Raw genomic sequence first — 26,401 nt, forward strand, 5'->3', positions numbered from 1 at the left:
CGAGTAGAGGTGATGGGTGTGAGGTGCAAAGGAGTCTTTCGAGGCGAGGGTTGAAAGTCTGATTCAAACATGATCGTCACGGATCCCCTTCTCTATTCGGTCTGAACTGGCCTGCGATTATATACGACCTACGACGCATCACCATCCTCGATAGACGAGACGAGCAGCGCAAGATCGAAGGAGGCGCGTCAACGTAGACGCTGCGACGTCGGCGCATGTCATCAGGCTGAGACAAAGGTGGAAGAGGATCTGACCTCTCTCTGGCTCCCTTGCGCTTTGCGTGATTGTCACGGTTGGTGTGACTCACCTATCTTGGGCGACTGGCGACTGGGCGAATGGACTAATTTCGATGACCGCTACTGACTCCCTGTCGATCGCGCGGGGGCAATCGCAGGCGCGGGCAGGACGAGGGCGACACGGGTAAATTCCCCTAGCGTCCAGGGGGTGTTCCGGTGATCGGTTGCGCGAGAACCCACCCCTAGCCCTTCAGCACTAGTGCCCGGTGCCACAGCACACGGAGGGCGGAGAAAGGGATGTGACACCGTGGAAAGAATGACAGAAGTCACGCGCGGTACCTGTGTGCGTGTCACCGAGCTAAAAGGTACGCTCGGCACTCGCCGTAAACGAGTTTGTCTCGGATGACTCCCGTTTCATATGGGATCACCGTCGACCACTGGCCACTGGGCCGATACGTTTTTTCGGACTTGGAGGATCGACCGACAGACGCGTCGTCTCTTCCTTTCGCGCAGTAGTAGTCGGAACCGACGTCTCCCTTTTCTGCTCAAGGACCAGGAGGGCTGGAACTGCTGACTGTACAGTCAAGAGTCTCGTCTCGTTTCAATTAGATGACAAGCGAGGCGAACCGACTTCGAGGTCCGTCGATGTCGAGGTCGAGGTCGAGGTTCCATAAATCGACCTGACCTGACCTGACCTGACCTGACCTGACTAGTCATCACGACGATCGATCTGACCGTAATTGCTCAGCCTTTCTTCTTCGCTTGACGAAACGTTCCAGTCCAGCCACACATAGCACTAGCGTTAGAGACTTGGCAAAGGCGCCTTGTAGGTCATTCTCACGCGATAGCGGGGGAAACTAGACTAGCTCTATGGCGACATCGCCATGATATGATATGATATGATATCATCGTAACTTAGCTGGAGACGACCAGTTCACTACGTATTCTGCGGTAAAGTAGAGATCCCGGTCACTATCGTACCATCTCAGTAGCTGCTTTATTAGCCTACGATATCTCCTCCAGGTCACGTAGGCAATACTTCTAGGACCCCGATTAGCGCTGGGCTTGCGTAGACAATGATGATGAGGTCTCAGCCTGGTTCTCTTGTACTAATGAAAGCCTCTCGATCTCGCCCTGTAGGGTAGGGTAGGTCGGAAACTCGGTCGGATGGAGGTATCGATTCTCCCATCGCGCTTCATCCACTATTGTACTATTGTAGACCACTAAGCCACTGTCTACTCAGGTTAGGCCTCATCTCATCTGTTCTTGTACGAGCCGAAATCGTCGGAGACGACTTCAAAGCCAAGTTGCGCAGTTTTCCAGATCATGCACGCCCATGCGGGCCATGTCGAACTTGCATCGTTTTGTGCATTACATCATTATATCATTATAATCCCGTGCTTGATAGCGTATTCCTGATCTATTCTAAATGGTGTCCTGTACAATAATGCCATGATGCCGAGATAAACCCCTCGTAAAACCAGAAACAGACGAGCGTATGGCGATCATGCTATACACCGTAAGCGGACCACCGGTGCAGCTTTTCCAGCATCATCTCGGCCATGGCGATCCTCGGTTGATCGCCCGGATGTACGGGGTCGTTAGGTGCCCAGAAATCGTCCGAGTTGAACGAGTCTTTGAGTTTCCAGTACTATTTTTTCGTCGTGAACGTGTAATTTGGATCAGCCCAGATGTACGAGTAGAGATATACTGTAGCAGCCAGATGCGGCGAGGTTATCACTCACGTCCAAGGAATCCACGCCTTCCTCCTCGGCGGCGAGCCGTAAAGCCTGGGCGTGCTGAGCCAACCGTCGTTGACTGAAAAGCGGGGGGAAGAGCACCGAATCCACACTTCGATCGAGGGGAGGTTGAAAGTACCCTCCGCCCCAGTTATGTTTCGCTCCCAAATCCACGTTGTTAAGAGGGTGCATGTTGATCCACACCACCTTGCTCCTCGGGAACATCTCCCCCATCAACCCTATCAACCCTTTCAACCTCCCCGAAAAAGTCTTCAAGTCCTCTTCGGGGATCGAGTTGTGGAAACGTTTCTCGATGATGTCCCTGTTGAACATGTACAGGTAATCCCAAGCTCCACCGCTTAGGGAGATGTAGTCCGGTTCGGGGATATCGGTGAGGAGCGTGTTCCACAGGTTGGGGACTCGGGTTTCGTAATCGTATGGACCGCCGGGGAAGCATTTCTCCAGGTATCCGAGGGTTGTCGGGTCGGTAGCGTTCGCGAAGCCTACAGTAGAGAAAAAGATCAGAGAGGTTGTCAGGGATTTGCGAGAAGGGCGCGGAATCGTGCTAATGAAGAAGAGAGGACTGACCATACTGGTGGAACCCGACGATAGTGAAATTCAATTCCGGCTGCGTACAAACGCTCGCCTCGGAATAATGTACGGCCGGCTCCACCCCCGGTGGATACCTCACATTCTTCGGCGCGCCGATCTCGAAACAAAGCTGGTCCCATAATTGTCTCCCCACAGAGTCCCCGAGGATGAACATGGTCTTGTTCACCAGAGTCGGGAATTCGTCGACGTATTTCGATGAAGGGGTGTCTCGGAACCGTTGGATGAATTGACTGGATTGACAGGCGTTGTCGGAACGTTGCCAGTGGCCTTCTTCGGAGACCCAGCCAGGGCCGTACGTCCTATCGAATACAGAAATGCAGGTGCGCGAGATCGAGATCGATCGTCAGCACAGCCGTTCCAATGCGTGTGGATGATGTACTCGGTGGCATTGCACTCACGGATCGCAGCTAGCTTCAGGACTCTCGGGGTGGACGTTGAAGAACGTGTTGACCATTTCTCCCATGGCGGGACTGATGGCCGTCGTCTTCTGGCTCACATAGCTCACGAGCGCGAACGAGGAAAAGACGGCGGCGACCGATTTGATCCGGAGCATCAACATGGTGAGGAGGCGGGGGTGAGAGTGGGGTCTAGGTCGATGCAAAGGAGGGGAGGAATGAGGGGTCGTGGTGAGGATAGGGAGAAGGGGATGTCCTGCAGGTTGAGCGATGAGGTTAATGGCGATCTGGACCAACCTCGATGGACGAACCTGCTCAGACCCCCTCTGGCCCATTATATGGGAGCGGTCAATGCGACGCGGTCGCGTCCATGGTATGGGGGCGACGACGGTCTCCTCGGAATCATTCTTCGACCACGACCACTCTTGCTGACTCTCCGACGACGTGCAGCAGCGACGTCGCAGACCGGGACCCCTTGCGCTTATCGGCCATCGCTGGACAGCCTCGGTCCCGAACGGCACGGTGGCTTCATCGATGGTCAATGATGACTCCCTCCGTCCGAGGTCGCGCGCGCGCGCGTTCCTGTCGGTGACTACATCAATCAATGATGGGATGGGACGGCGGCGACCTTACCCGCACACACACGGATGACTCTCGGTGCTTCTCGCAGCGGCATCGAACGATCGTATCTATAGTAGATCTGCCGGCAGATCCCAGGGAGTCACAGGATCGAGAAGGTCTCGGATCGCTCGAGCATTTAATCCGCCCTTAGGAGTCACCGTAATAATGTGACGACTCACCCTTGATCGACGACCACTCACCGTCCCCCAAACAGGCCCCGCCTTTTTTTCTTTCAAGCCGCAGTGTGACAAACGTGGTCGAAGCGTGATTATGACACCCAGCCATCCACTCGGGACGACCCGAAGGACCTGGGTCGACGTAGAGTCTCTCGACTGCCGGTCCATATCGACAAGAACCAAGGCCCAAGGGTGACCTCATCCTGCTTGTATAACAACATACAAGGCAGTGCCGGCCACATCGCATAATAGCTCATGAACAATCCAGCCTGGAGCTGAAGTCAAACCGACCTTTATAATACAACACAACACACCCGTCTCCCTGTACCAGGCTTGGCATCATGCGACAAGGATCCCTTCGAACACACCTCCGACGCTGGGCGCGGGGTAAAAAGACGCTATGGACCCTAAACGGCCTGCTGCTCATCATCTGTCTTTCCCTCCTGGTCGATACGTACTGGGATCGCCTTTCCTCCGAGTCTTCCTCCTTGCTGGAATCGGACGATGGTAATGGTAGTCCGGTCGGCTACGCAATGTCTGGGAGGAACCGGGCGAAACCTTCTCAACCGCTTCGACAACCCCGGGTCCCCAGCACGGGGACTTATAGTCGACGGAGGGCTACTCGATCTGGGTCTGATCCGAAGGGAGGGGTACTGAAACCAATGGGCCCGGCTTATTGTACGGCGGACCAGTATGCGAATGGGACGTGGGAAGCTAGGCCGAGACCGCCAAAGACTTTGGCTGAGATTAGGAAGTTGAATTCTTTGAGCGTGAGCACCGAGTCTTCATCCCATCTCTCAACCTCGATCCCCCTACTAACAAGAAACCATTCCAACTCTCCCGTCTGCGTATGTGAACCTCTACTAGGCTTCGGGAGCGATGGGCTGTCACCCACTCCAATGGCCCATCGAGACCAAAGGTGAACCCGCTTATGACGAACCGGCTCACTTGGACCGGATGGTCCAGGCTGCGGCTTATCATTGGGTCCCAGCTGAAGGGTGTCGGAGGAGAGAGTTAGCAGCGAGCGTCTTGGTCAAGAGGTTGTTGAGGAGCAAGGGGGGGATGTTGTGAGTGATGACTCGGCCGGGTGTTCCGGTTGTGAAACGTCGATTGGCGCAAATCTGAGCGAAAGGCTGATTTGGTCCTTGATCTCGTTGATTAATCGGTGATCGCGGTGTCTTGACAGCATCGTCGGTGACTCGTTGACGGAGCAACACGCCGTCATCCTCAGAAACCTCTTGGTCTACCCCGGAGGTCCCTTTGAGGTCACGGGATACGGCGACCGACCTCGATTCGAAGGGATCATGTTGAACCGGGACCACCCCCATACCCCGGAAATCCTTCGATCGGCGGGGGTAGCCGCTTCTCGGTGCGATACCCCTATCGTCTCGATGTACCTCGAGCGACATCTCATCAGCCGGGAAGAGATGGACGAGGTCATGCGAGGAGCGGAAGGGAACGGCTACATTCCCTTCTCCAGCGGTAAAGGTCTGGAGCAATGGGTGGCAGAGTCGATCTGGTACAAGGAATACGTCAAGGTCATGACCGGCCCCGAAGTCGAGGTCGATCCCGACGTCGCCGTTGAGGAGAACACGGTCTTGGTGCTCAATTCCGGACCTCATTGGGTCAATTACGAGTTTACCACCAAGGAGGTCGATTTCTACCCAGAGCTGCTGGATGGTTGGGAGAATACGGTGAGTCGTGAAACTTGATCATCATCTTACCTATACTGGCTCACACTCACACTCGGACCTGCGTTCGTCCAGATCGAACTCTTGTTGAAAAAGATCGCCGACGTCCCCGCTGCCAAGCAGAGCGTGTTCTGGCGAGCGACCGCCCCCGGGCATCCTCATTGCGAACTCTCCACTACGGCAGAAAAACGGACCGATTTTAGATCCACCACGGACCCGAACTTTATGCGATACAACTGGGACCTGTTCGAACAGCTCAACAGCCGGTGGAAGAACCGACTGGGCGGTGGGCCGGGCGGGCCGGGGAGGGACGTGGCGACCGGGATGCAGTACCTCGATATCTGGCCCATGAGCGTTCAGCGACCCGATTCGCACCTCTTGCCTCCGAACGATTGTTTGCACTATTGTTACGGTCTAGGAGGGGTCGTAGAAGAGTGGCAAAAGGTTAGTCGGCGCGACGTCTCTCGTTTCTTATACCGTTGACGCTGATTATTTCCTTCCATCTGCAGTTCCTCTGGCACAACGTCGCTGCGCAGTCGCGCAACTCGGACTACCACGTCGACAGGCCTGCATACCACTGAGGATCTTACACGACATACAGGGTCATACAACAATCGAGGCCGACATATAATGACACGAACCATAATCACATACTGGATGATAAATAGCATAATTGTACAACTCATAAAACGTGTATAAGCAGTACTCAGTACGAATACGATGTCACCGGTTCTGCATACGCCCGACTCAGGCCTCGACCGCTACCTCCCGCTGCTTGTTCAGTCTCTCCAGCTCTTGCACCTTCATCATGCTCTGAACCTTTACCCTTTCGGGTACGACCCGTTCCCTCGGTTGTGTGATGGCGAAGTCGTAGCCCTTTTCAGGGGTAGCCCCGAGCGCTTTGAGCGTCTTGAGTTCGACCAAGCTATAGTCGTCAGGATTTGGACGGTTGAAGTTGAACGGGTCTTTAAGCGAGACTGGAGGGTTGGTGATTATCCTGGGAATACGGGTGTTGTTGTGCGAAGCCGAATGGAGCATGAGCGGATGGATGAGGACGACCTGTAGCAAATGTAGAGATTTCGTTAAGCACGCGGGGTGGTCCATATCGAGTTCAGACATGGACTTGCATCCCCAATCTCCCCAGTCATCTCATGAAAGACTTCGCACTTGTTGATCAGATTCCGGAAATCGAAATTGACCACCCCTTCTTTCCCGCCCATCACCCCAGCGGGATTGTCAGCCAAGAACCGGGCGACGTGTTCGATCCCATCAGGGGCGACCATGGTTCCCCCACCTCGAGCTTGAATGTTGCTGAACAGCGGGATGCAGAGCTAGAGTAGCATCACAATCCGTCAATCATTTCAGCTCACAGGTACTATATCTGTACAGCAGGCGAATGTGAGGTGAAGGGGATTTGGGTAGAAGGTGACTTACGAGACCTTGTTCCGGGCTGTCCAAAAACTGCGAAAGAGCTCGAACCATCTGGACACATCAGCTATGATTCTATACCCCCAAGTCTGGCATCAAGGCCTGAGTGAATAGTACTGACATGTCGGAAGAAATCCCCATCGCAGTGCCAATTATCCAATTCTCTCGGGTGCGGCGTCTCCTCTTTGGCGTACTCGGGAGTACCGAGGTTGACGATCAGGGCGTCGCTACACGCAAGAACATATCACGGTGAATTAAACCGGAGGTAACCTAGGTGGAGGGTATAGCATCAAGATTCGAGGAAAAGTCTCACTTCCAGGTATTATGCTCGTCACTGATCCTTTCCTCTCCACCCTGTCCCGCTCGCAGAACCGCACAACATAATCGTACTCAGCCGCTTGTTCACCATCCCAGTTCAACGACAGGGTAGACTTACGAGCATCTCGCAGATAACCTTGTAAGCCTTAGGACTGAAGTCCTTGAGCAGGAATTGGCGATGCGCTTCGATTTTGAAGAAATATCGTTGGTGGATTAGCGACTGGATCTTCCGCGCGTTTGCAGAGAAGGTGAGAAGATACGTACTGGGCATATTGATCCGTTCCTACAGCAATGCATATCAAAGCGAGGGAAGATCGTGGGTCAAGGTCGAGATGAGGTGTGTACGAGGATTCGAAGGTTGAGAACCAAAGAGAGAGACGTTCGAAGATGATGATGATGATGATGATGATGATGGAACAATCAGCCTGATGTCGCGCGTATGCAATTTGAACGTTCGGCATTCGTGAAACCCACCTTGTCCCAAGTTGACGAGTCGTTGGGATCCATTCCCAACCGAATCCAGACATCACCAGCAACCTCTCGGGCTTGCTCCTGGGTGAAAGCCTGCTTGACAACGCAGTAGCCGAATTGCATGAAGTGGTCGACCATATCGTCTGATTCACAGATAGTGATAGACGAAAATCAATCAGCCTGAACGCCGAACGCGCGCGGGACGATGACACTTGCCGGTCAGGGTTTCATATTGACGAGGCATGTTTGCGATAGTGGAGTTGTCGCCTAGCAACAACAGCAGCGAGCTCTTAGCAGCTAGCAGCTAGTGTTGACCTCCCAATCCGATGTCGTGTTCTTCAGCTGTGATCTATATATCCATGGCGAGCGAGACAGACCATGCCGGACTTGGTCTTTTCCGGCCTTTTCTCGGCCAATGGTCGATGATTCGCTCGGGAAATTGGTCGCAAAAGGCCACGAGATACACCGACAGCAAAGCAAAACACGACAGGTGACCTAGACGGCGTTGTCGCTGGAATCCCCAGCATCGCATGGTTCTGATGAGTTCCGTGCTGCGTTACGATGCAGGCGATCGATTCGCGATAGTGGAAGTGGGCGTAAGAGCGAATCAAGCGCAAGCAATTGACTGTCGGGATAGATGTCGCGCGCGCCAACATGTATACCGCTAAGAAACCGATCTCTCAAGACTTGCCTGCACCCTTGACCTATTCGACCACGTCTATACAGCGTATACTCGTTTGGTTGGCGGCAGAGGACCCTCCCTGCATGGTACATGGCATGGTGCTACGATCTACGAACGAGACATACAAGCACGTAAAGACACGGTCGTACCGATCGCGGACACCGATGATTTGTATCAAGAACAGCGCGCGCAAGTTTCAAACACCCGAAGTGCCCGCAGACTCGAGGGAAGTATTCTTGTTGGATTCAGGCACAGTGTGATCGCTCAAGGCATGGCTGCCGGCCGAGAAGGATCTTTCAGGGGTTTCATTGTCACCTTCGGATCTCACAGAAGCGTTTTCGTCGTTTCCGAGGGACAACGTGTAAGGTCGCCAACACCTGAAGTGCAGGTCGTCGGGTTTCTCCTGTCGCGACGGTAGAACCCACAGAACCACCTTGCCCTCAATACGAGGGTTATCATCACCAACAAGAGTTACGTAAATATACGCCGTTGTGACTCCGAGCTCATATCCATCTTTGGGGTGCGACTCGGTTGCCGACTGTGCAGCCTGTCTGAGTGCAAAGTTTCGCTCAATTTTTTTCTTGGGTGAGAGCTCATCGGTGAACTTCTTTCGCAGTTCGCTCTCGGTGTACTTCCCGCCGAGCATCTCAACGAGCTCATTCACCTCATTCTCGATAACATTTGTCATTTTCTTGGTAAGTACTGGCCAAGTCTTTTGTAGGTCTTCCTTCTGACCAGGAGTGCTTCCCGTTGTATGAGATTCAAATTGTGGATCATCGAACACCACAACCAGTCGATCCTGGTCCACCTCTGGTATGGAGGTCATGGAAATGTAAGCCAATCCGATGTATGCATATGATTCTGGATGCATCACTCACCTTTTCGAGAAATCACCTGGGGTTCGGTAGGCGTGGTCATTTCAAAAGATCAAGTTGAAATGATGTGACAGGAAGAGTCTGCTTGATTGAGGAAAGGAATACAGAAAGCCACAATTTTAATGGAGCCAACTGGATCCACGCTCTGCGCCCGTCAATTATATATATGTGAAGCTCACGAAGGCCAGAAAGGGTAAAACCAGCTGACATCAAATGGAGAAGCATAACAAAGGAGCGCCGACCTCTGTCAGGTGATGTCCTATTCGACAAAGGCACGCCGCCAGAGAGGGAAAGGTCTGCTGATATCGGACGGAGAAGTATTGGCGTTGGGTCGAAGACTGTCCGAGCGATCTAGATCTTATTGCTGTAATCGCAATCATCGCATAGTTCTGGTAGAATTGCTGATGGGATTGAGAGGTCCTTCGAGACAGATAACGACATGGAGCGAAAGCCTCGCAGACAGCCGTAACGGTCAAGGTGACATTCCGACAGGCGCCCGCGCGCTAAAGCTCTGGCATGCCAAATGCTTTATGGACGAGCTAGAGCTTCCTCCACTCGGATCTCTATCCATCGTTGTTGTTTATCCTAAAGATACAAGATGTGCCCTTCGCGTGCTCCTGCTTGACAATCTACAATTGAGCCGATTCAGTCTGCGATGGTCCGGAAACAGATCTGTTGGAGACAACAGACTCGAGCTTCCATCCCGTAGTTCCACTCATTTTGCCATCCAAATCGAGCGGGTAGCCGAAGTCTCTGGTGAGCACCGTACCGTCGACCGATGACGGGATAGTCGGGGTATAAAACCGTCTCGCAGTCGCAACGGAGTCTTCCATGACTATGATACTCAACTCAGTCAGGATAAATCGACGCACGTTACAGATTTCGAAGTCGGCTCTCACCACATCGCGGTTCTGTCTTTCGGTCTGTCCGGAAAGGGAATTTTATCGATCGAGAAACGGTGGCAAAAGCACTATCCGCGGCGTCAGCCCTATTAGTGATTTGTACGCTTGCCTTGTACTCCTTTTCAGAGCCACCAATCTCGACCTCATCAAGACTGACGCGGTCGGCGCGGAAAGGAGTCCCGTTCAAAGTTTCGTCCACTTCCTTCTTCATCGAACCCATCAAATCCTTCAGTTTTTTGGCAAGTACTGAATTCCATCGGGCATCAGTGAAGCTCTGAGTGTTTTTGTTCTCCTCCAAATAGAAGGCTTTCAGCTGCCGGAGGTAGATTGCCAGATCGCCTAGCAACTCTTTTGATTTAGCAGCCCAAACCTCCGTATCGTCGATCCGGGCGCCTCTTTCAGCTTGACCCGGCAGGATTTGAAATTCCTTGGCGTGGCCCAAATACATGTGCCAGACTAGTTGCCAGTCAGCATATTGCATTGGGATATATGAGCAACCTGTCATTCATCTTTCGTCGACATATCTCCAAGATCTTTGTGTAGGTAGAGGTCGGTATCGAACACGCAGCTGAGTGCAGAAAGGGGTGGTTGTCAAGAAAATCACAGAGGAAACCGGAAAAAATGCTCAAGCTTTCTCGTGAGCGAAGTGTATCATATAGCGGGAATCTGTCGCGGAGGGGGTTGAAGGGAATGAAGCATGGGGGAACGGGGAACAGCAACGGGTAGGTAGCAGGATCACCTGATACAGGTCACGACGAAGGAGTCTCGTCGTGTGCTTGTTTCATGCGATGACATCGTAGAGACGCATCGCCTGATCGAAGAGCCTCAAGAACAGGACATTATGCTTCGTCAAATGCGAGGGTACAAAACACTCGCAATAGGGGGTGAACAAACCAGATCAAATGATCATGAAACATGCACGTGACCTTTATCGGCACCCAGATTGGATTGGCGTGACTTGCGGAGCCCATCGTAAGATTCGCTAAGATTGTTTGAAAATCCTGCATACCGTCGCTACCACAGTCAGGTTGTCACATTATATACCCCCAGGACGGCGAGGAGCATTCCCCTCGCTGATACAGGGCTGATTATCCCACGCAAGATAGCTTGTCTCTGGAGAAGAAGTAGAGCCACCGGGGCTAGCCTGAGCAGAAGTCGATTGTCACGATGGACGGAATACTCATTGTAATGCAATCACTGGCACGTGCCAACTACGGCCGAGAGGCGGTGGCGCGGTTGGCTGATACAGAACGTCACGTAGCGCGGGAACCGATTGTATCGATAGTCGATCACCATGATGTGCACTACTGACATCGACAGGAAAAGCAGATACCCTGAGTGTCACCCAGCGCACCATGCCAAAAGCGTTATACAACGTAGATGGCATAGAACGTGGTGTTGCGATCAAATGAACGCACTACATTCCTGCGGAGCATACTGTGATGTACAACATGTTGAGAGATACAGTCACATACATATAAGTCGAATAGATCACATGCGCGGGTTCTCTGTATCCTACTTAATATGCAAAGATGTCTTCAGAGAATCCAAGAAGCTACGTATAGATCTGCCAGATGTTCCCTTCGAGGTGTCAGGCGCATTGGTACCGCTGGTACCACTAAAGCTGTAGACTAAATTCGATTCAGAACCTCGTCGGGTGGCAGTATCATCCGTGTCAGAAGCATCCTCAGCATTTGGATCCCAGAACGCCCACTTCTGCCTGCAAATGAAATGTTCGTTCCACTCTCGCCTACGAATGCCGGTGTCGTAGAGCCGGATGCGTAGCTGTACCTTGATCTGCCGCAGGCACATACCATCATCGCTAGGATCAGCGGGCCGTATCCACAATTCCATGAATCGAGCGGTATGATCCTTCTTGTTGCGGGATTCTTCCGCTAGGTATTTCTCGACATCCTCCTGTAGCTTTGGAAACCTTGGGGAGAGTTCCACGTTCGTAAGAACGCAAGCGCCGTTGACACTTGTGAAGATGTTGGCAAGCGCTTCCACCTCCCCTCTAACCAATTCCTGCATTTTGTTGTAAAGGTCAGGCCAAGCATCTTGCGATCCGTTACCCTCTCCCTCTTTCAACGAGGTCCCATGGGACTCGTTCAGTTCTTTCAAGATGACGATTCGTTGAGGAGAAGGCTCGTCTTGAAAGGAGGTTTGGGCTATCAGCGAATGAGAGAACGAGAATTTTTGCGCACAAAACTTACCTGCCCCAAGAGTGTCTTCCCCGGCTTGTTGCATTGCGGCAGACTGTATCAATTGATTTGGGAAGGAGAGAAGCTTGCAAAGAGGTAGTGCAAGAACGGGAAAGGATGCAATGTGGGCGGGAGGAAATCCGTTCATGACCCCTGCTTTTTCGACTGCGTGTATTTATCTCTACTACACGACTCAAGAGTTCGGTATCAGCCGACACCATACGGAGAAGCCCCACAAAGGAATTCACCTCCCTCGTCGGGTGATGTGATGTGGCGAAATCGATTCTCACCACTGTATCACGAGATCAAAGGCGTTTCAAGTGTTGTGCTGAATGTCCCGGTATATTCAAGCTTGCAGGTCAGAACACACGCTCAGCTGATAATGATCTGGACAAATAACAGAAAGGCTTCCTAATCCTTGGTAGATGGGACGCCAGCGCAACATCAGACAAACTTAATCTCGTCATCGAAGTCACAAGCGGATATTTTCGGCCTCTCTCTCGACTCGATGCGAGCGAAAAAGCACAAGGTGTGCTGCAAAGGGAACGGAGAAGCTCAACAAAGGAACCACAATTTTGATCATGGTGGCGCAATATGGTGACATGGATATCGCGCTCAATAATGATACCACCACGATATCGTTTTTGGCCATCGCGTGACTAAATCGATCACCCTCACACTCTGATTCTTGATAGCGACGTTAGCTGAAGGTTCCGCTTGGAATGTGTGGATGGCGCTGATGGTCAAGGCAATGAGCACGGCGGTCGGCGCGATTTCTACAAAGAGATACCGATCGTTGGGCCGGCCGTGTTTTCAAGAGGGGATGATATATCCGATGGACGATCTGAGCCAATCCTTGAAGATAGCAATATTACCTATCTTCATTCCCACGATAATCAGTTGTTATTTGCACCACGAAACGCAACCATGCCAAGAGCCTGGTGATGATCTGAATAATACTCGTGTGTGACAGGATCATCGATGTTACGGGGTACGGATTCGGAATAGAGCCAAGACAAAGTTAGGGTTGTGGTCAATTTAGCGATGGTCGTAGCATCAGCAAGTGCTCTCCTGTCGTCATTATCACTTGAGCTTCCCCTATCGAGGCGATAGTGAAACAGCGCGCCTTCATACTGTATGAGCATGAGAACATCATTGACGCCGCTCATCGTCAATCTGTTTGTCAAGGTATCAGGTCGATTTGATAGCGCCTACTTCCAGAGCTGGGAACTACCGGTGGTCGCTGTGGCGCTTATCGCAAAATGTAGTCTGAAACGTTCAAGACTCGTGTTGCAATGACATCCTGAACAACAAGTTGGCAGAAGGTTGCAGCGACAGAAATATGGGGTACTTCATTCCTATATACGATGTCATAGGTTGACGCTCAATTTCAACGTCGCGTATGTACTTTACATACATGAGCTCTCCCGTCTCTCATCGGATCCATGTGCAAACAATCTAAAGAATGAAATTATTAGCCCGCAAACCCCCAATTCTTGGCTCTAGCTAGGAGGTGAGCTTACTGATGGGAGATCATCGGGTAGTATCCGGAGTCGCCCACTCGTCTTGCTCGGTAATCATGGTGTCGACTATGTTTCCAATACGGGGGACACATGAGCGCTAACATTCTTTATGACATCGGCAAGCATATGCCTGTCTTCAATAATACTTGCCATACCTCCCGATCACAACATGAGTTACCGCGCCACGGGCCAGCCACAGGCTTCCAATGAAGCCACCGCCATAAGGGATCATGTACTAGGTCTTTTGGAAGCTGATAATGATTGGACTAAGGAGCAGAGAAGTCAGATTCATGCTGGATATGTGGCTATGTGTGAGTGATACTGGATCTGTGGCTATGGATGAGTGAGATTGACTGGTTTTCGAGTCCAAACTCTGCTGTGTCTAGTTCGAGCACGACAATGTGTCACTTCCGATCGCTCACAGCAAATTCGCCCAATCCTTCCTTCAGATCGTAGGAAACGAGAAGACAGCCAAGTCACAGAGGCCTTACACGAAACTGATCCATTATCAATATCATAAGTTCCGTTTAATGAATGTTACGAGACAGCGAATATACATGCAGCTCAAACCTCGACCAGAAAGCATTTGTCATCTACGTCGCGGGAATCGGCAAGATCGGCTCCTGATCTATATAGTCATCGTTGGCCGCATCAATGACCATGAGGTGCCAGAGAAAACTGATCCACTCGTTGGGCGCCGAGGGGATGCAATAATGCATACAGTCGATGGCGGGCTTCAGGTGGGCGTCAGGTCGAGTGACGCTGAGCGGCCAGACGTCCAGGTATCTCAGGGGTTCGGGAGATGGTCGGAGTCGGACAGAACTGGTGGAAGGCTGGTATGATAGCCGGGAAGAGGTATGTCGATTCATTTCCGGGTAAGCGTTCCAGTTAAACTGTTCGGCCAGGGGGTTGTTGACCGAAAAGTGCGTGGTACGATTGTTGACGGCTACGAGCATTGAGAGGCGAATGAGTAATCATTCGAAACGAAGTAATCGTCTGCCTGGTCTGGAACACTTACGTTCAGGATATTGTTCACATTCAGGATCTCCCGGAGAGACCGCTCGCCAGAAGGCTAATATCTCGTTCCGAGGCAGAGTACGCAGCTTCTCCAGAACCCCAGCGACCTACGGGAGAAAGAGACAAGGCGAATCAGCAAACCGCCCGATTTCTCCCTCGTCGCAACAATACTGACCAGTTTGGTATACCCATCGGCGACCGCGTTAAAGCTCATCTGCTCAGGATCGGCCGCCAATTCACCTCGACCTAGACAAAAGACGCAACAGTGTCAGTCAGAACGTCCTTGCGTAACCCTCAGGTTCAAACCCGTTCTAATCTGGTCGACTCACTCCAATGCGGTCCGACGTTGAAGATCAAGACGCTCTTTTCCGGCCTGACCGGACCCTGAGGTAAGAGCTTCCCCAGGTCGTACCCGATCGGCGTGGTGAACTTTTTTTGCCACCACCTCCACCATTTCGTCTCCTCGAACACCCATTTCACCTTCAATTGTTCCTCGCTCCTCTCCTTGAAGGGTAGGTATCCTTGTACGCCAGCGAAAGCGGCATCCATCTCGTCCCGGGACATGACGTGGTGGTCCCGATAAAACGAAGCCAAGGGGGTGTCGGCGCGGTCGTGTCCCACCCTAGCTGCGTCCAGGAGGGGGATGGCGAGAGGATGGTCCTTTCGGAGCATGAGACGGAAGTTGTGGTCCGGAGTACCGTCCCACCAGAAGAGTTCGTCGGAACCGACCATGAGGCCGGTTATTACGTGCCAAGTGTGTTCGGTCAACGAGTCGCCGATGAACCTGCGAAGCGGATCGAAGCAAAGCGAAGCGATATCAAAGTTCCACCACGATATCAGCCAAGACCGCATCAAGATCACCTTGTATGATATTCAGTGCTAGCCAAGAGGCTCGACTCACGTAACCCCAGCTTTAGCCCTCAAACACCTCTTAGCAAAAGCCATCCTATCAAACGCATACTTCTTACACCCGTTCGTCGTGTTCCATTCGTATTGAGCTGTTTCTAGGACCCGGGCTGTGTATTCGGGGTCGGGGGGGAGACGGGGGGCTGCGTCGTCGACTGCGTGACATTTGAGCTCGGTTAGGTCCTTTTTTGGGGGGTTCGTGGAGAGAAATGGGGTGGTAGGGAGGTGATACAGTGGGACAGTGGGACAGATCGAACGAGAGATGAAAAGACAGAAGTTCCAGATAAGCTACGGACTCGAAAAAAAGGTCACACACGAACAACTAGAAACGCTCGATACCCCGATACGTTCCTCAAGAGAAGAAGTGGGGGAGGTAACGATGAGCCGGGACTGACCTGTAACCCAAAAGCCTCCCTAACCTCCTTAAAATCCCTCAACGGCACCTGTCGTTTGACCCATGATCCTTCTAGGTATTCTTTCTCTGAACAATATCCCTCGCCCTGGATCGACTTCGACTTTGGACCGGAAGCGGGGTGCGCATTGTTATTATTATTGTTGTTACTGGAGGACGAGCGGAACTTGGTCGCCTGCTTCAATTTCGAGTTGACCTCTTTCTTCGCCAACGAGATCGGGTCGGCGGGATGAGATTGAGATTGGTGGTACCCCCTGAGCTCGGTCAAGAGCAGATAAGCGGTCGTGCACCAGACGGCTAGCCAGAAGAGACGTTTCTTTTGCCTGAGCAGCTGTTTGATAGGTTTGAACGGCATCGAGGAGGTGGTGATCAGCTGTGTTGCGTCGATAAGGATGGGGAGACGGGATGGGATGGATGGGGGAAGGAGGGAGGAATGGGAAGAGCAATCGGGAAGACTACTGACCGGCCTGAAGTTGAGCGTGTTGTTGACCATCTTGCCAGAGACTTCACGCTGCTAGACGAGAAAATTACGGCACGAACTGGATCTGGTCACGAATCAGACTGATCCTCCGATATTGGAGTATCGATCGGAAGGCTGGTCCATTTCGCTGTATGACCCCAGTCAGAAACGAATATGCTGACTGGCATTACTCGAGGGACGGACATTCGGCTCGGTTCACAGGACTGCAAGGTCCCACCCACGCGGCGATCGTGGAAGAAATTACGTGATCTCCTCATGGCGGCGGCACCTGTCACAGGAACCGAATTGATCAGAAACCTGACTCGGGTGTCGTAGAAACGGACAAAGGCTGGGGTGATCCGAAACCGAGACATCACATCCCGGTCTGTCACGCTGAGGCCTTCAGGGCACTTTCTAGCGCGGAAAAGATGCCGTCGCCCACCCATGCCGTCATCACTCGGTTACGGCAGGGTGGCTGGTCCCCTTCGATTGATGATCGACTGCCGCACTGTCCAGAGTTCATCGACCATCCTCTCTCGGTCCGTTTCATCTTTCGACTCCTGTGCGTGCACGGCAAGATCCTGACGTATCGACCGGAAGATCGACAATTGTTATGCTTCCAACATCTCGTAATTCCTTACCGCGAGATAGGTTCACCCGCCGGTCGTCCCCACCCCCAGAAACTTCAATCCCGATCTCGACCTCGACTTCGACGAGCTCTATCACCAAACGCTTACCGGTTCAGATGAGGTCTCTCCCCCGAGGAACCCTGAACGCGATCAAAAGGGGGTTGGTCGTCCTCCTCACCTTTTTGGTGATCAACTTTTATTGGAGGGACCATCATCCTTCAGGGTCTTCGTCTTCGTCGGTATCAGGGTTCGAATCCAGCCTGAATGGACAGGATGCGGAAGGACACGGAGGCCTCCCCTACCCTCTCCCCCGAACCCGTCTACTCAGGAACTCCATCCCCCTAACTCAAATTCTCAATCATGCCCCAGGGTATACAGTCTTCCGGGACCTGTACTTCCACAAGGGGATCTACCTCATCCTCACCGATTCCCCGCACGAGATCCCTAAAAATCTCGACCATATCGCTTTCATAGAAAACCGACCGGTAGAGGTCCCGAAGCCTGTGGAGATGCTCGAGGTTAGGAGGGAGCCGATTATAGGGAATTTCCCTAAGGGGATGATCCATGATGCTTTTATTACCCCGGAGGAGGCGGTCAAAAGGTTCGATGTGGGCAAGGTTCAGGTAGTTAAGGGTATCTCAGTGAGTGTTTTCAGTCTTTTTAACTTGTCAACTGCGTCACGCTGCTTTGGTGGTCTGAGCTGATCTTGACTCGTTTCTCTTTTGGTGGCAGTTCGTGAATAATGACAAGAAATGTAAGCCTTTCGACGTGATGCGAAAGAGACCTAGAGGCTCCGAAGCTGACCCATCTCGACACGTCGTTTTTGATTGACTGAACAGTCGTCAATCACTGTAAGTCCATCCGCTGCCTCCCGCTCGTCTCGTCCTGGTCACCACATCTCACCTATCTTTCCTCTTCTCCACCATAGTCTACCACTGGATCGGCGAAGCATTCACCGGAGCCTGGAGAGTCTACACGAACCTCTTCACTAAAAACTCTATACCGCTCCAAGCGATCCCGGATCCGGATAGGTTCATCTTCATGCACGTGGACGATCATATGTTCGATTATGAGGATCTGAGTACGTGGGAAGGGGGGTGGAGGGATAGACAGGGGTTGAATTTGTGGTATACGAAGAAGCTTTTGTGAGTCCCGGCGTTCGGAGAGAGGGTATACGTTGATTAGCTCATCATTCCCTGCGTCTGGGATCGATCCGATTATATGGTATATAGCCCCAATGCCGTCATCGAGACCCTGGAAGACTGGGAGGACCGCATGAACAGCGATACCATTTATCGGTTCGAGACCGTCATCCTGGCCGACCGGTTCGGTGGCCACGCAGGTCCTACCTCGTCCTACAAGCCGTGGGGGGACGCTTTCCGACTAGACGTCCCCAAGAACTGGTTTCAACCGCTAAGGGAACGTCTGTTGGCGGATTATAAAGGCCCGATCCCGGTTGAGCGGACGAAGGAAGGAGCACCGAAGACAAAGTTGCCGGTGATCACTTATATCACTCGGCAGACGACGACGAGGAGGTTGACAGATGAAAGTCATGATGATCTGATGAAAGAGCTGGATCGGATCAGGAAGGAAAAGCTGGCCGAGGTCAATGTGGAGGAGTTTGAAGAGCGGTCGGTGGAAGACCAGATTGCGATCATGGGCAGGACTTCGGTCAGTCTGGGGCTGCTTTTTCTGCCTCTTTCAGGCGAGGCGAGGTAGCTAAATAAAGTTCTCCCTTGGTGTGCCTTGCATACAGATCCTGATCAGCGTGCATGGGAACGGTCTGACCAACGCCCTCTGGATGAACCCGGGACCGCACAGTGGGGTGTTCGAGTTCCAGCCCAACTGGTGTCGATTTGTGAGCCCGGTACATTCACCGAAACTACTGGCCATTCACTGACAAGTCTTTCTTCATTCTTGCTCTCGGCAGAACGATTTTGGGCCTCTGGCGGAAGGGAACGGAATCCCCCATTGGATCGTCAACGCAGACACGTGAGTGTGAAAGCATGCCTCCTCATCTCTCAGATCTCGCCCGTTGAGCAGCTGAACATCCTGCGTTGCTCTGGGTAGGATGTGCGCGCCAGCCGAATGCGGGATCCGAGGCTGCATAGATCCCGAAAACCCTGTGGTCAACAGCGACCACATCGAGATCGACGCCAGCTTTGTCGCCAAGCAAGTCAGGTCGATATTGGCAACCGGGAAACCAGACTATGTCCCGGCGAGGGCCAACCCTTTGTACCCAGAGGAGGAACCTGGCATGTGGCCAGGGACGCCGGGGTGGAAAGGAGGGCGATGAGCAGGGTATCTCCTACAGAAGCATTATTGTATCAATACAACATCAGGGCGACGTCATTTCTCGCGTCATAATTGAATAGATGTATACACGGCCGAGTTCCCGCACATCGACTACGCCTCATCGATATGCATGGATGATGGCACCGATGCACCAGGTATTGACCACCACGAATAAGAGACCAGCTGACCACAGCGGGAAGAAGACGTTCTCCGCCAAAAATTCCAGCTTGTATGCGATGGAGAGCCAGACGGCCTGCCGTATCGAGGATATATCTACTGGTCAGCTCGCCAAAACTGAATATGTAGTGCGATCAATGGCATACCTGCGCGCCGATCCAGCTTCCAAGGATAGCCATCGCCTTGCCCTTGGACAGGTGCAGACGGGGTATCACCACCGGCAGGAAGAAGAGGTACCACAAAAAGTACTGTCATACGCAGCGGTTTCAACTCGGCTACCTTTTCAAAAGGCTCGCCACCGCTTACCTGCGATGTGCAGACCTTGTTGAAGGTGACGAATACGACCGTCTGGACAAAGCAGGCGAACACGAAGTCGTATCGCCGTGCCAAAACGAAGCCAGCTGTCATCGTCGCCACCATCTGCGGGATGAAAGCGGAGATTGGATGTCGAGCGATGGCGACGAGAGCGTTCAAGGTGGATTGCGACTGGGGCGTTGTAGTGGTCGCGCCGAACATCGCCTGGTAAATGGGGTAAAAGTAGGCCGAAAAGTTGTGTCGATGATCGAGCCTTCCTACGTGGTACAGATAGGTATGTTCCAAGAATGGGTGACCCCAGCTGCGAAAGGGTTGTTTCAGTTGTCACGGTCCATTCTGCTCATAACCGTTCAACTTACATGGCGAAACAAAACGCGCTCAAGGCGGAAAAGGTACTGGCGCTGAAGAGTGCGAAGCGCACTTTATTCCATGAGAAAAATTGCCCTCTGTCCGCCTTGTGTAGCTCGATCAGAATCGGGCCGCCGTAGATGATGGGGTAGACCTTCCAGTGCACACTCAAAGCCCACAGCATAGCCGCCCGACCATATTGAGCCTTCTTGATGGCGACCACGGAAAGCAAGACCATGGCGATCAACAGGGATTCGGATGATCCCCGCGTGTTGATATTCAGGATCATGGGGTTGAGCGTCCAAATCATGTGCACGAGAGTAGGCGATGCGTTGATTGGCCGGCGTAATAGCAGAGGTGGGATGATGTATGATGAGACGAAGGAGAACAGGAGCTTGCCGGAGAATGCGCCGAGAGGGTCGGGCAAGAGCCAGATTGGGGATAAGATGCCGGCCAAGAGAGGCGTGTATCGATAAGTCGATCGAGCGTACGGGCTGACATGATCGGCAAGCATTCAGCGATCATCAGACAGGTGGATGTCCCTGCGCAGCCGACTCACTCGCCGATCGCTCCTCCGAGCCAACGATTCGCGAACCCGCTAGCAACACCCCGATCGCCCTGCCCACACCCGGTCCAGAGACATCGGACCGCATCGTTGAAAACTCGATAGTCGATATCGGTGTACTTGACATCCGAGTGTCGATCTTGGTATTCGCCAAAGACGATCAGACCCAGCTGGATGATGAACGATAGCGGGATGGCGTGCTGAATTGCCTTGTTTAGGGTCCGATGTCCGGTCGAGCTAAGGGAAGATCGGTAGTACCATGCAGTGGTGCCTCCAGTCGCGACCAGAGCAGCTCCGGTAAGTCGACTGTCGGAGCGCGATCGGATAAACCGTCACGGGTCAGGTGGAAAGAAGGGCAAGAAGAAGAAACAATACAGGGTCAACAAGCTATTTCATCATATATCGTTATCATCAAAATCAGGTCGTTACAACCGCGCGCAGACTTTCTAGGGAGAGAGACAGGGAACCCACGACGACTAGAGACCTACTCCTTACTTCCCCTCTTCCCAACCTCCACCCAGTCCTCGTACCCATCCCCCTCTTGATCCTCGTCCTCGTCTTCGGGCTCACGCCCGCCCCGGAGAAACTCGGCCACCTCCTCCAACTCGTCCGCATTGATCCAATCCGCTCCGAGCGCCTTGAGCCTCCTCCACATCCTCCACCTGATCCTCCTAGGCCAACTGACGACGCCCCACCATCTCGCTTCGATGCCTTTCGAGTGGGCTAGCTTGATGTGCGCGGCTACGCTGGAGATGACCGCGCTGGGGTTGAGGCTGGCGGGGAGGGTAAGGTTGGGAAAAGGGATGTTGTCCAGCGTTTGAAGGGAGAAGGGGAGGGCGAGGGAGACGGTCTCGGCCAGGTAGGCTTGCAGAGGGAATTTCCCCGAGGCGACGGGTGCGTATGTAGGGTGCCAGTCGAGCAGTTGCAAGTCGCCCGACGTAGGGTCTGTGTAGACGATCGGTCTGTCCAAAGCCAAGAGGGGCGCATCGATGAAAATGTCTCTAGGGTTTTGTTCTAGGACCCTGAGGATCGGGGTGTCACCGGTTCCTATGATCGTCAACGGTCCGATGGACATTTTCCCCTGAGTGATTGGGGAGCTGGGGGAATCGCGGGTGAAAGTGGTGAGGTATCCTCTTTGTCGGAAGGGTTCGAGCGCTTTCACGAGGTATGGCCACATGATCTCTGCAGCGGCGGGGTTGTGTTTCTGTCAACGAGGGTAATCATCGTCCTTAGCAATCAGCTACACTGCCTCCACACGAAGTTCAGATATCAAAGCACTGATGTCAAGCGACTTACCACATCGATGTAAAACAACAACGTCTGATCCTTAGCCCCCCGATCAGTGTATACGCCGTTCCAATCCCACCCCTTTTCCCCGACCACCCCTCGTTTGTTCCCTTTACCTTTACCCTCTTCTTTCTTCCCCCCTGTGTTCCCCTCTTCCTTCTCCTCCTTCTTTTCCTCTTTCTTCTCTTTCGTCTCTCCGTATCTCCCCCGATCAGGATTAACACGTTCCAAGATCTCCCAGATCCGGTCCAAATAAACAGCCTTCAAAGTCCGGTCTTTCCGGAGGTCGATAGGGGTGTGACCGACGTAGAGTTGAGGTTCTTCCTCCTCTATGTTATCTTTGTTCTCTTTGTTGGAGCTGCCAGAGCCGAGGGGAAAGACGGTATTGAACGCTGGAGCGGCGGGAGGAGGTTGGTTCTGAGACTTTGAGCTAGAACCGGACCCTGACCCTGGTCGGTGTTCGAACCAGGATGGCTGGACTAGCCAGGTATCGGCTTCCATGGATGCTAGGCCTAATTTGTATGCTAGGTCCTGTTAAGAGTTATGTGTTGTGTGTTACCGTTGTCAATCCCGATCCCGTTTTCGATGATATGATTCCATCATCCGATAGTAAGTAGGATGACGAGGATGAAGATGAGGATGAGGATGGCAGTAAGACAAGATCATATGATAAGGCTCGGTCAGATTTCTAGGTTTCTAGGTTTCCGATCGTTGCATCTCCTAGTTGACAGGAGGAGACATGATGATGACGACAGAAGTAGGTAGATACTCACCCATGGTTCTTTCTGCATCTCGTCATTATGGCTGTTGGCGAAGACCACTCCTTTCCCTTTCCCCTTTCCCTTGCCAGCCACACTACTGATCCCCTGATTCTTACTCGTCAAGACCTCCCCCTCTTCATCCCGTATCCTCCGAACAGCTTCGTCCAACCCATCATCTTCCACCTGGTTGTCGATCTTGAGACCAGACAGCGTCTGATCGGGGTCGGAGTGCAGGGGAAGAGGATCGCGTCTGTCGGGCAGGTTTGCCGGGTCGATGGGTGTTGACATGATGTCACCGCTATGAGCTAGGGTCAAGTGATTGTAGGATGTCAAGATGAAGAAGAGGAAGAGGAGGTTGTGATTGTACATCCAGGGCGGATGGACAAGTTATACAACGAGGGTGATATGCAAGGTTTGATGAAGAGTTAGTTCCCCTTTGATAATTGATGATCTCCTTTGGTTAGGGGGAATGCGTTACGTCATCGATAACATCATTAACACCACAAGGTGACACCAGCAAGAACGATATTGTGTCACAAGGAATGTTCATTTCATCCTATTTCATCCGACAAGAGCTCGCAAGAACAAGCCATCGAAACGAAAACTCTGAAACGAAAAAAACACCCCGGCTGTCCAGCTTTCTCTTCTAGATTCTCTCCTTTTCTTATGTATTTTCGCTTTTTTCTCCTTTTCTTCAAGTCAATTTTTTCTCCTTTTCTTCAAGTCAAAACCTCGCAAACTTCAAACCCGATCCGATTCCAACGAGCGGTTGGATCGGTCAAGTGAATTTAGGGAGAGTTCTTGACGAACTCGATACCCTTGGCGATGTTCTTCTTCAAGCTACGAGATCGGCGGGAAGTCACAAGAAAAGCGAGATTAGGGTCAGTATCAGCTATGCGACAGATTCTTGGTATTGAGGCTCAAGAGGCGCGGGGACTTACTCGGGAAGACAAGCGGCGAGGAGCTCTTCCTCCTCGGCAGAGAGCGAACCGACCGAGTGGATCTTCTCCACACCCGAGGTCTGCGCGCAGCGCATCATATATCACACAGAGGCAAGATCAGCCAACCTCCTCCAATCCTTGACATCCTCAACACCACCACCGTCATCGAAACGGAGGTGGTGATAGTTAAAAGGGAAAGAAGAAAAAACGCCGCGACTCACGCCCAACTCGACGTTGCTAGAAAAGTACTCGATCCCCTGGTCCTCGTACAACGGGCTCTTGACGAAAGTAGGAGTGACGACGCCCTTTTCGCCGTTCATACCTCGGATGACCGAGTTGGCGAACAAGGCTCCGGCTACGACGAGAGTCGCGTTGGTTACGCGCGCGTGTAGCGGGAGGTGTGTGGATGTTTGTGGTGGTGGTGACGATCATGAGGGGGAAAGCGGGAAGGATGTCAGAAGAAGGTCAAACGAGGTCAGACCAAACGATTCCACAGGCATGTAGTAATTTTAGTGAGAAAGGCCGGACGTACCGTAAGCCATGGAGAGGGTAGCAGACCCGGCACCAGCCTTGGCCTGGACGACCTCTATTCCCAACCAACACATTCATTAAAATATCAGTCATCCGCCTCAAATTCACATTTTTAGGCAGGGGTAATAAAAAGAAGACGCGGCGACACTACTACTGACCGTCTCCACCGAACTGGATCCTCTTGACGAGAGCCTTGTAAGGCTCACCCTGGACACCCTTGGCGACCGAGGTCTGGGAGAGGAGGGGGACGATGGTCACACCGGAGTGGCCTCCGCTATAAATATCGAGTGGTGTCGATTGGACGGGGGTCGCGGGGGTCGACGTGGGGGTTGATAAAGTGTCATCATCGGTTGGTAATCGAAGGATTGTAGGAATAGGAGAAAGTAGGCCAAGAGGAGAATGAGGGGAGTTAGGTATTGCAAGGAGGGAGGGAAAAAAAGCGTCAGTGATAATTCCCGAGAATAGCTTTCCCCGCTTTCCCAACCCCGTGAAAACCCGCCCGGACTCACACAACGGTAACATCCGTATCCTTAGGCTTCGTCCCCTGAACCTCGCTCAAAAAGGTACTACTCCTAACAACGTCCAAAGTGGTCACACCAAACAAACGCTTGGGGTCGAACACGCCGTGCTTCTTCAAGACCTCGGCAAAGATGGGGACGGTCGAGTTGACGGGGTTGGAGATGATCAGGACCATCGCTGAGGGGGCGTGTTCGGCGGTTGCTTTGGCGAGGTCGCGGACGATCGAGGCGTTGGTGTTCTGCGGGTGGGTGGGTGGGTGGGCGTAGAGATGAGGGAGGGAGGGATGATCAGGATCAGCTGATGCACTCGGGTAAAACATATGAGTGAGGAAGTCGGAGGACTCACGAAGAGGTCGTCTCGGCTAACTCATCGAATCGCCCAAGATCCAAGATCCAGATTCCACGATCCGCGCGTTGAACGATTTACCGGGCGACACGATCGATCATCGCGATCACGATCACGATAACGATCCCCACCACCAATACCAAAACAAAACACAGAGAAAGACGATCAGCTCTCCTCTTCTCGTTCTTCATTCCCAATAAACATAACCCATAAGATCGCCCATAGGAGAAAAACAACACTGAAGGCAAGGGGGCCAAGAGACTCACGTCATACCGGGCTTCCTGGGGACACCGGCGGGGATGACGACTACTTCGGCGCCGGCGAGGGCGGAGGCGAGGCTACATAAGGTCGAGTATAGGCGAGGTCGATGTAAAGCGCAGGGGGAGAGTATGAGTTAGTTAGATGTGCAGGTCGCAAGATACGCCAATGAAGAGACTCTGCTCGAAGACTCTGCTCGCTGCGCTCGCGACTCACTCGGCCTGCTCGTAACCCTTGGTAACAGCCGGAGTGTTGACATGGCTAATATCAGCAGCGACACCGGGGGCTCCCCTGATATCGTACAAGCTCAACCCGGTGACGAGGGGGTCGGTCTTGAGCAAGAGGGAGAGGGGCTGTCCGATCCCACCGCCAGCGCCGAGGACGGCGACTTTGCGCTCGGCACGGGCCGAGGTGGAGAAGGATCGGAGGGTGGTGGATTTGAGGGCGGATCGGGCGAACATTTTGAGGGAGAGTACTTGGTTATGTAGTTGTCTTGGGTGGGGAGAAGTTGGTGTGTGTGGTTGGTCGATCGAGATGGTCTCGATGTTCGATGTCGATGATGTTGGGGGAAACGGCCGGACTCGCTGGCCAAACGCGGAACAAGTCGATGCGAAACGCGTGAGAAAGCGAAAAAGAATCGTCCGAAACATTCCGAAACAACGACGACGATAGATGTTTGGCGTTTCAGGTATGATGCTTCGGTCCTTGCGAGCTTCGAGCCCTGGAGGAGATGACCTTCGAATAGGGTACTCTGAGAGAACTGCA

General features: G+C 52.7%; 9 protein-coding genes across 9 annotated transcripts; 2 read left to right on the forward strand and 7 right to left on the reverse strand.

Annotated features, from left to right (window-relative positions):
* Nucleotides 1-1,575: 1,575 nt before the first annotated feature.
* Nucleotides 1,576-3,291, reverse strand: HD553DRAFT_316299 (uncharacterized protein). Its single transcript, XM_046180605.1, has 4 exons — nucleotides 2,986-3,291; nucleotides 2,564-2,886; nucleotides 1,982-2,478; nucleotides 1,576-1,887 (listed from the first exon to the last, which is right to left on the reverse strand). The coding sequence occupies exons 1-4, from the start codon at nucleotides 3,144-3,146 to the stop codon at nucleotides 1,747-1,749; spliced, it is 1,122 nt and encodes a 373-aa protein (XP_046034216.1). The 5' UTR covers nucleotides 3,147-3,291; the 3' UTR covers nucleotides 1,576-1,746.
* A 616-nt stretch (nucleotides 3,292-3,907) lies between these two features.
* Nucleotides 3,908-6,224, forward strand: HD553DRAFT_316300 (uncharacterized protein). Its single transcript, XM_046180606.1, has 5 exons — nucleotides 3,908-4,549; nucleotides 4,647-4,846; nucleotides 4,966-5,473; nucleotides 5,546-5,914; nucleotides 5,980-6,224. Exons 1-5 carry the CDS (start codon nucleotides 4,121-4,123, stop codon nucleotides 6,049-6,051), a joined length of 1,578 nt encoding a protein of 525 aa, XP_046034217.1. The 5' UTR covers nucleotides 3,908-4,120; the 3' UTR covers nucleotides 6,052-6,224.
* On the reverse strand, nucleotides 6,218-7,825 carry HD553DRAFT_332246 (uncharacterized protein; the record flags this gene model as incomplete). Its single annotated transcript, XM_046182054.1, has 8 exons — nucleotides 6,218-6,529; nucleotides 6,598-6,801; nucleotides 6,905-6,931; nucleotides 7,020-7,125; nucleotides 7,212-7,252; nucleotides 7,335-7,399; nucleotides 7,481-7,499; nucleotides 7,691-7,825. 8 exons carry the CDS (start codon nucleotides 7,823-7,825, stop codon nucleotides 6,218-6,220), a joined length of 909 nt encoding a protein of 302 aa, XP_046034218.1.
* Nucleotides 7,826-8,565: 740 nt separating this feature from the next.
* Nucleotides 8,566-9,287, reverse strand: HD553DRAFT_360950 (uncharacterized protein; the record flags this gene model as incomplete). The annotated part of the gene is made up of 2 exons (XM_046183965.1): nucleotides 8,566-9,179; nucleotides 9,248-9,287. 2 exons carry the CDS (start codon nucleotides 9,285-9,287, stop codon nucleotides 8,566-8,568), a joined length of 654 nt encoding a protein of 217 aa, XP_046034219.1.
* A 586-nt stretch (nucleotides 9,288-9,873) lies between these two features.
* HD553DRAFT_325734 (uncharacterized protein) lies at nucleotides 9,874-13,516 on the reverse strand (the record flags this gene model as incomplete). Its single annotated transcript, XM_046181640.1, has 12 exons — nucleotides 9,874-10,079; nucleotides 10,144-10,602; nucleotides 11,073-11,147; nucleotides 11,191-11,290; nucleotides 11,345-11,450; nucleotides 11,565-11,661; nucleotides 11,706-12,314; nucleotides 12,360-12,500; nucleotides 12,596-12,639; nucleotides 12,802-12,881; nucleotides 13,026-13,123; nucleotides 13,261-13,516. The coding sequence occupies 12 exons, from the start codon at nucleotides 13,514-13,516 to the stop codon at nucleotides 9,874-9,876; spliced, it is 2,271 nt and encodes a 756-aa protein (XP_046034220.1).
* An 851-nt stretch (nucleotides 13,517-14,367) lies between these two features.
* Nucleotides 14,368-16,806, reverse strand: HD553DRAFT_351837 (uncharacterized protein). The gene is made up of 7 exons (XM_046183648.1): nucleotides 16,669-16,806; nucleotides 16,189-16,536; nucleotides 15,789-15,976; nucleotides 15,217-15,671; nucleotides 15,063-15,133; nucleotides 14,889-14,994; nucleotides 14,368-14,816 (listed from the first exon to the last, which is right to left on the reverse strand). The coding sequence occupies exons 1-7, from the start codon at nucleotides 16,696-16,698 to the stop codon at nucleotides 14,464-14,466; spliced, it is 1,551 nt and encodes a 516-aa protein (XP_046034221.1). The 5' UTR covers nucleotides 16,699-16,806; the 3' UTR covers nucleotides 14,368-14,463.
* A 604-nt stretch (nucleotides 16,807-17,410) lies between these two features.
* On the forward strand, nucleotides 17,411-19,590 carry HD553DRAFT_344530 (uncharacterized protein; the record flags this gene model as incomplete). Its single annotated transcript, XM_046182996.1, has 8 exons — nucleotides 17,411-17,935; nucleotides 18,027-18,048; nucleotides 18,134-18,145; nucleotides 18,223-18,439; nucleotides 18,527-18,965; nucleotides 19,051-19,152; nucleotides 19,225-19,286; nucleotides 19,365-19,590. The coding sequence occupies 8 exons, from the start codon at nucleotides 17,411-17,413 to the stop codon at nucleotides 19,588-19,590; spliced, it is 1,605 nt and encodes a 534-aa protein (XP_046034222.1).
* A 94-nt stretch (nucleotides 19,591-19,684) lies between these two features.
* Nucleotides 19,685-23,473, reverse strand: HD553DRAFT_105197 (GPI mannosyltransferase 1). Its single transcript, XM_046176401.1, has 6 exons — nucleotides 23,055-23,473; nucleotides 20,989-21,300; nucleotides 20,441-20,923; nucleotides 20,073-20,382; nucleotides 19,913-20,014; nucleotides 19,685-19,842 (listed from the first exon to the last, which is right to left on the reverse strand). Exons 1-6 carry the CDS (start codon nucleotides 23,078-23,080, stop codon nucleotides 19,708-19,710), a joined length of 1,368 nt encoding a protein of 455 aa, XP_046034223.1. The 5' UTR covers nucleotides 23,081-23,473; the 3' UTR covers nucleotides 19,685-19,707.
* A 36-nt stretch (nucleotides 23,474-23,509) lies between these two features.
* On the reverse strand, nucleotides 23,510-26,131 carry HD553DRAFT_316318 (lactate/malate dehydrogenase). Its single transcript, XM_046180607.1, has 9 exons — nucleotides 25,853-26,131; nucleotides 25,645-25,716; nucleotides 25,379-25,394; nucleotides 25,024-25,271; nucleotides 24,673-24,788; nucleotides 24,516-24,569; nucleotides 24,205-24,338; nucleotides 23,984-24,063; nucleotides 23,510-23,882 (listed from the first exon to the last, which is right to left on the reverse strand). Exons 1-9 carry the CDS (start codon nucleotides 26,095-26,097, stop codon nucleotides 23,831-23,833), a joined length of 1,017 nt encoding a protein of 338 aa, XP_046034224.1. The 5' UTR covers nucleotides 26,098-26,131; the 3' UTR covers nucleotides 23,510-23,830.
* Nucleotides 26,132-26,401: the final 270 nt, after the last annotated feature.

Source organism: Filobasidium floriforme, assembly GCF_021052385.1.
Source record: "Filobasidium floriforme strain CBS 6241 chromosome Unknown HD553scaffold_20, whole genome shotgun sequence".
NCBI lineage: Eukaryota > Fungi > Basidiomycota > Tremellomycetes > Filobasidiales > Filobasidiaceae > Filobasidium > Filobasidium floriforme.

Bases quoted from the DNA above. Each gene is read 5' to 3' on its own strand.
- HD553DRAFT_316299 (XM_046180605.1), bottom strand. From the start codon at position 3,146: ATGTTGATGCTCCGGATCAAATCGGTCGCCGCCGTCTTTTCCTCGTTC. The intron at 2,479-2,563 runs GTCAGTCCTCTC...TCTCTACTGTAG, and splicing joins CGTCGGGTTCCACCAGTATG to GCTTCGCGAACGCTACCGAC. The intron at 1,888-1,981 runs GTGAGTGATAAC...ACGAAAAAATAG, and splicing joins AAGGCGTGGATTCCTTGGAC to TACTGGAAACTCAAAGACTC.
- HD553DRAFT_316300 (XM_046180606.1), top strand. From the start codon at position 4,121: ATGCGACAAGGATCCCTTCGAACACACCTCCGACGCTGGGCGCGGGGT. The intron at 4,847-4,965 runs GTGAGTGATGAC...GTGTCTTGACAG, and splicing joins AGGAGCAAGGGGGGGATGTT to CATCGTCGGTGACTCGTTGA. The intron at 5,474-5,545 runs GTGAGTCGTGAA...GCGTTCGTCCAG, and splicing joins TGGATGGTTGGGAGAATACG to ATCGAACTCTTGTTGAAAAA.
- HD553DRAFT_351837 (XM_046183648.1), bottom strand. From the start codon at position 16,698: ATGGTCAACAACACGCTCAACTTCAGGCCG. The intron at 16,537-16,668 runs GTCAGTAGTCTT...CCTATCAAACAG, and splicing joins ACACGCTCAACTTCAGGCCG to CTGCTCAGGCAAAAGAAACG. The intron at 14,995-15,062 runs GTCAGTATTGTT...TTTCTCCCGTAG, and splicing joins CCGATGGGTATACCAAACTG to GTCGCTGGGGTTCTGGAGAA.
- HD553DRAFT_105197 (XM_046176401.1), bottom strand. From the start codon at position 23,080: ATGACGAGATGCAGAAAGAACCATGG. The intron at 20,924-20,988 runs GTGAGTCGGCTG...CGATCATGTCAG, and splicing joins CTCGGAGGAGCGATCGGCGA to CCCGTACGCTCGATCGACTT. The intron at 20,015-20,072 runs GTAAGCGGTGGC...TGCGTATGACAG, and splicing joins ACAAGGTCTGCACATCGCAG to TACTTTTTGTGGTACCTCTT.
- HD553DRAFT_316318 (XM_046180607.1), bottom strand. From the start codon at position 26,097: ATGTTCGCCCGATCCGCCCTCAAATCCACCACCCTCCGATCCTTCTCC. The intron at 24,789-25,023 runs GTGAGTCCGGGC...CGATATTTATAG, and splicing joins GATACGGATGTTACCGTTGT to CGGAGGCCACTCCGGTGTGA. The intron at 23,883-23,983 runs GTAAGTCCCCGC...CCGATCTCGTAG, and splicing joins CTCGCCGCTTGTCTTCCCGA to CTTGAAGAAGAACATCGCCA.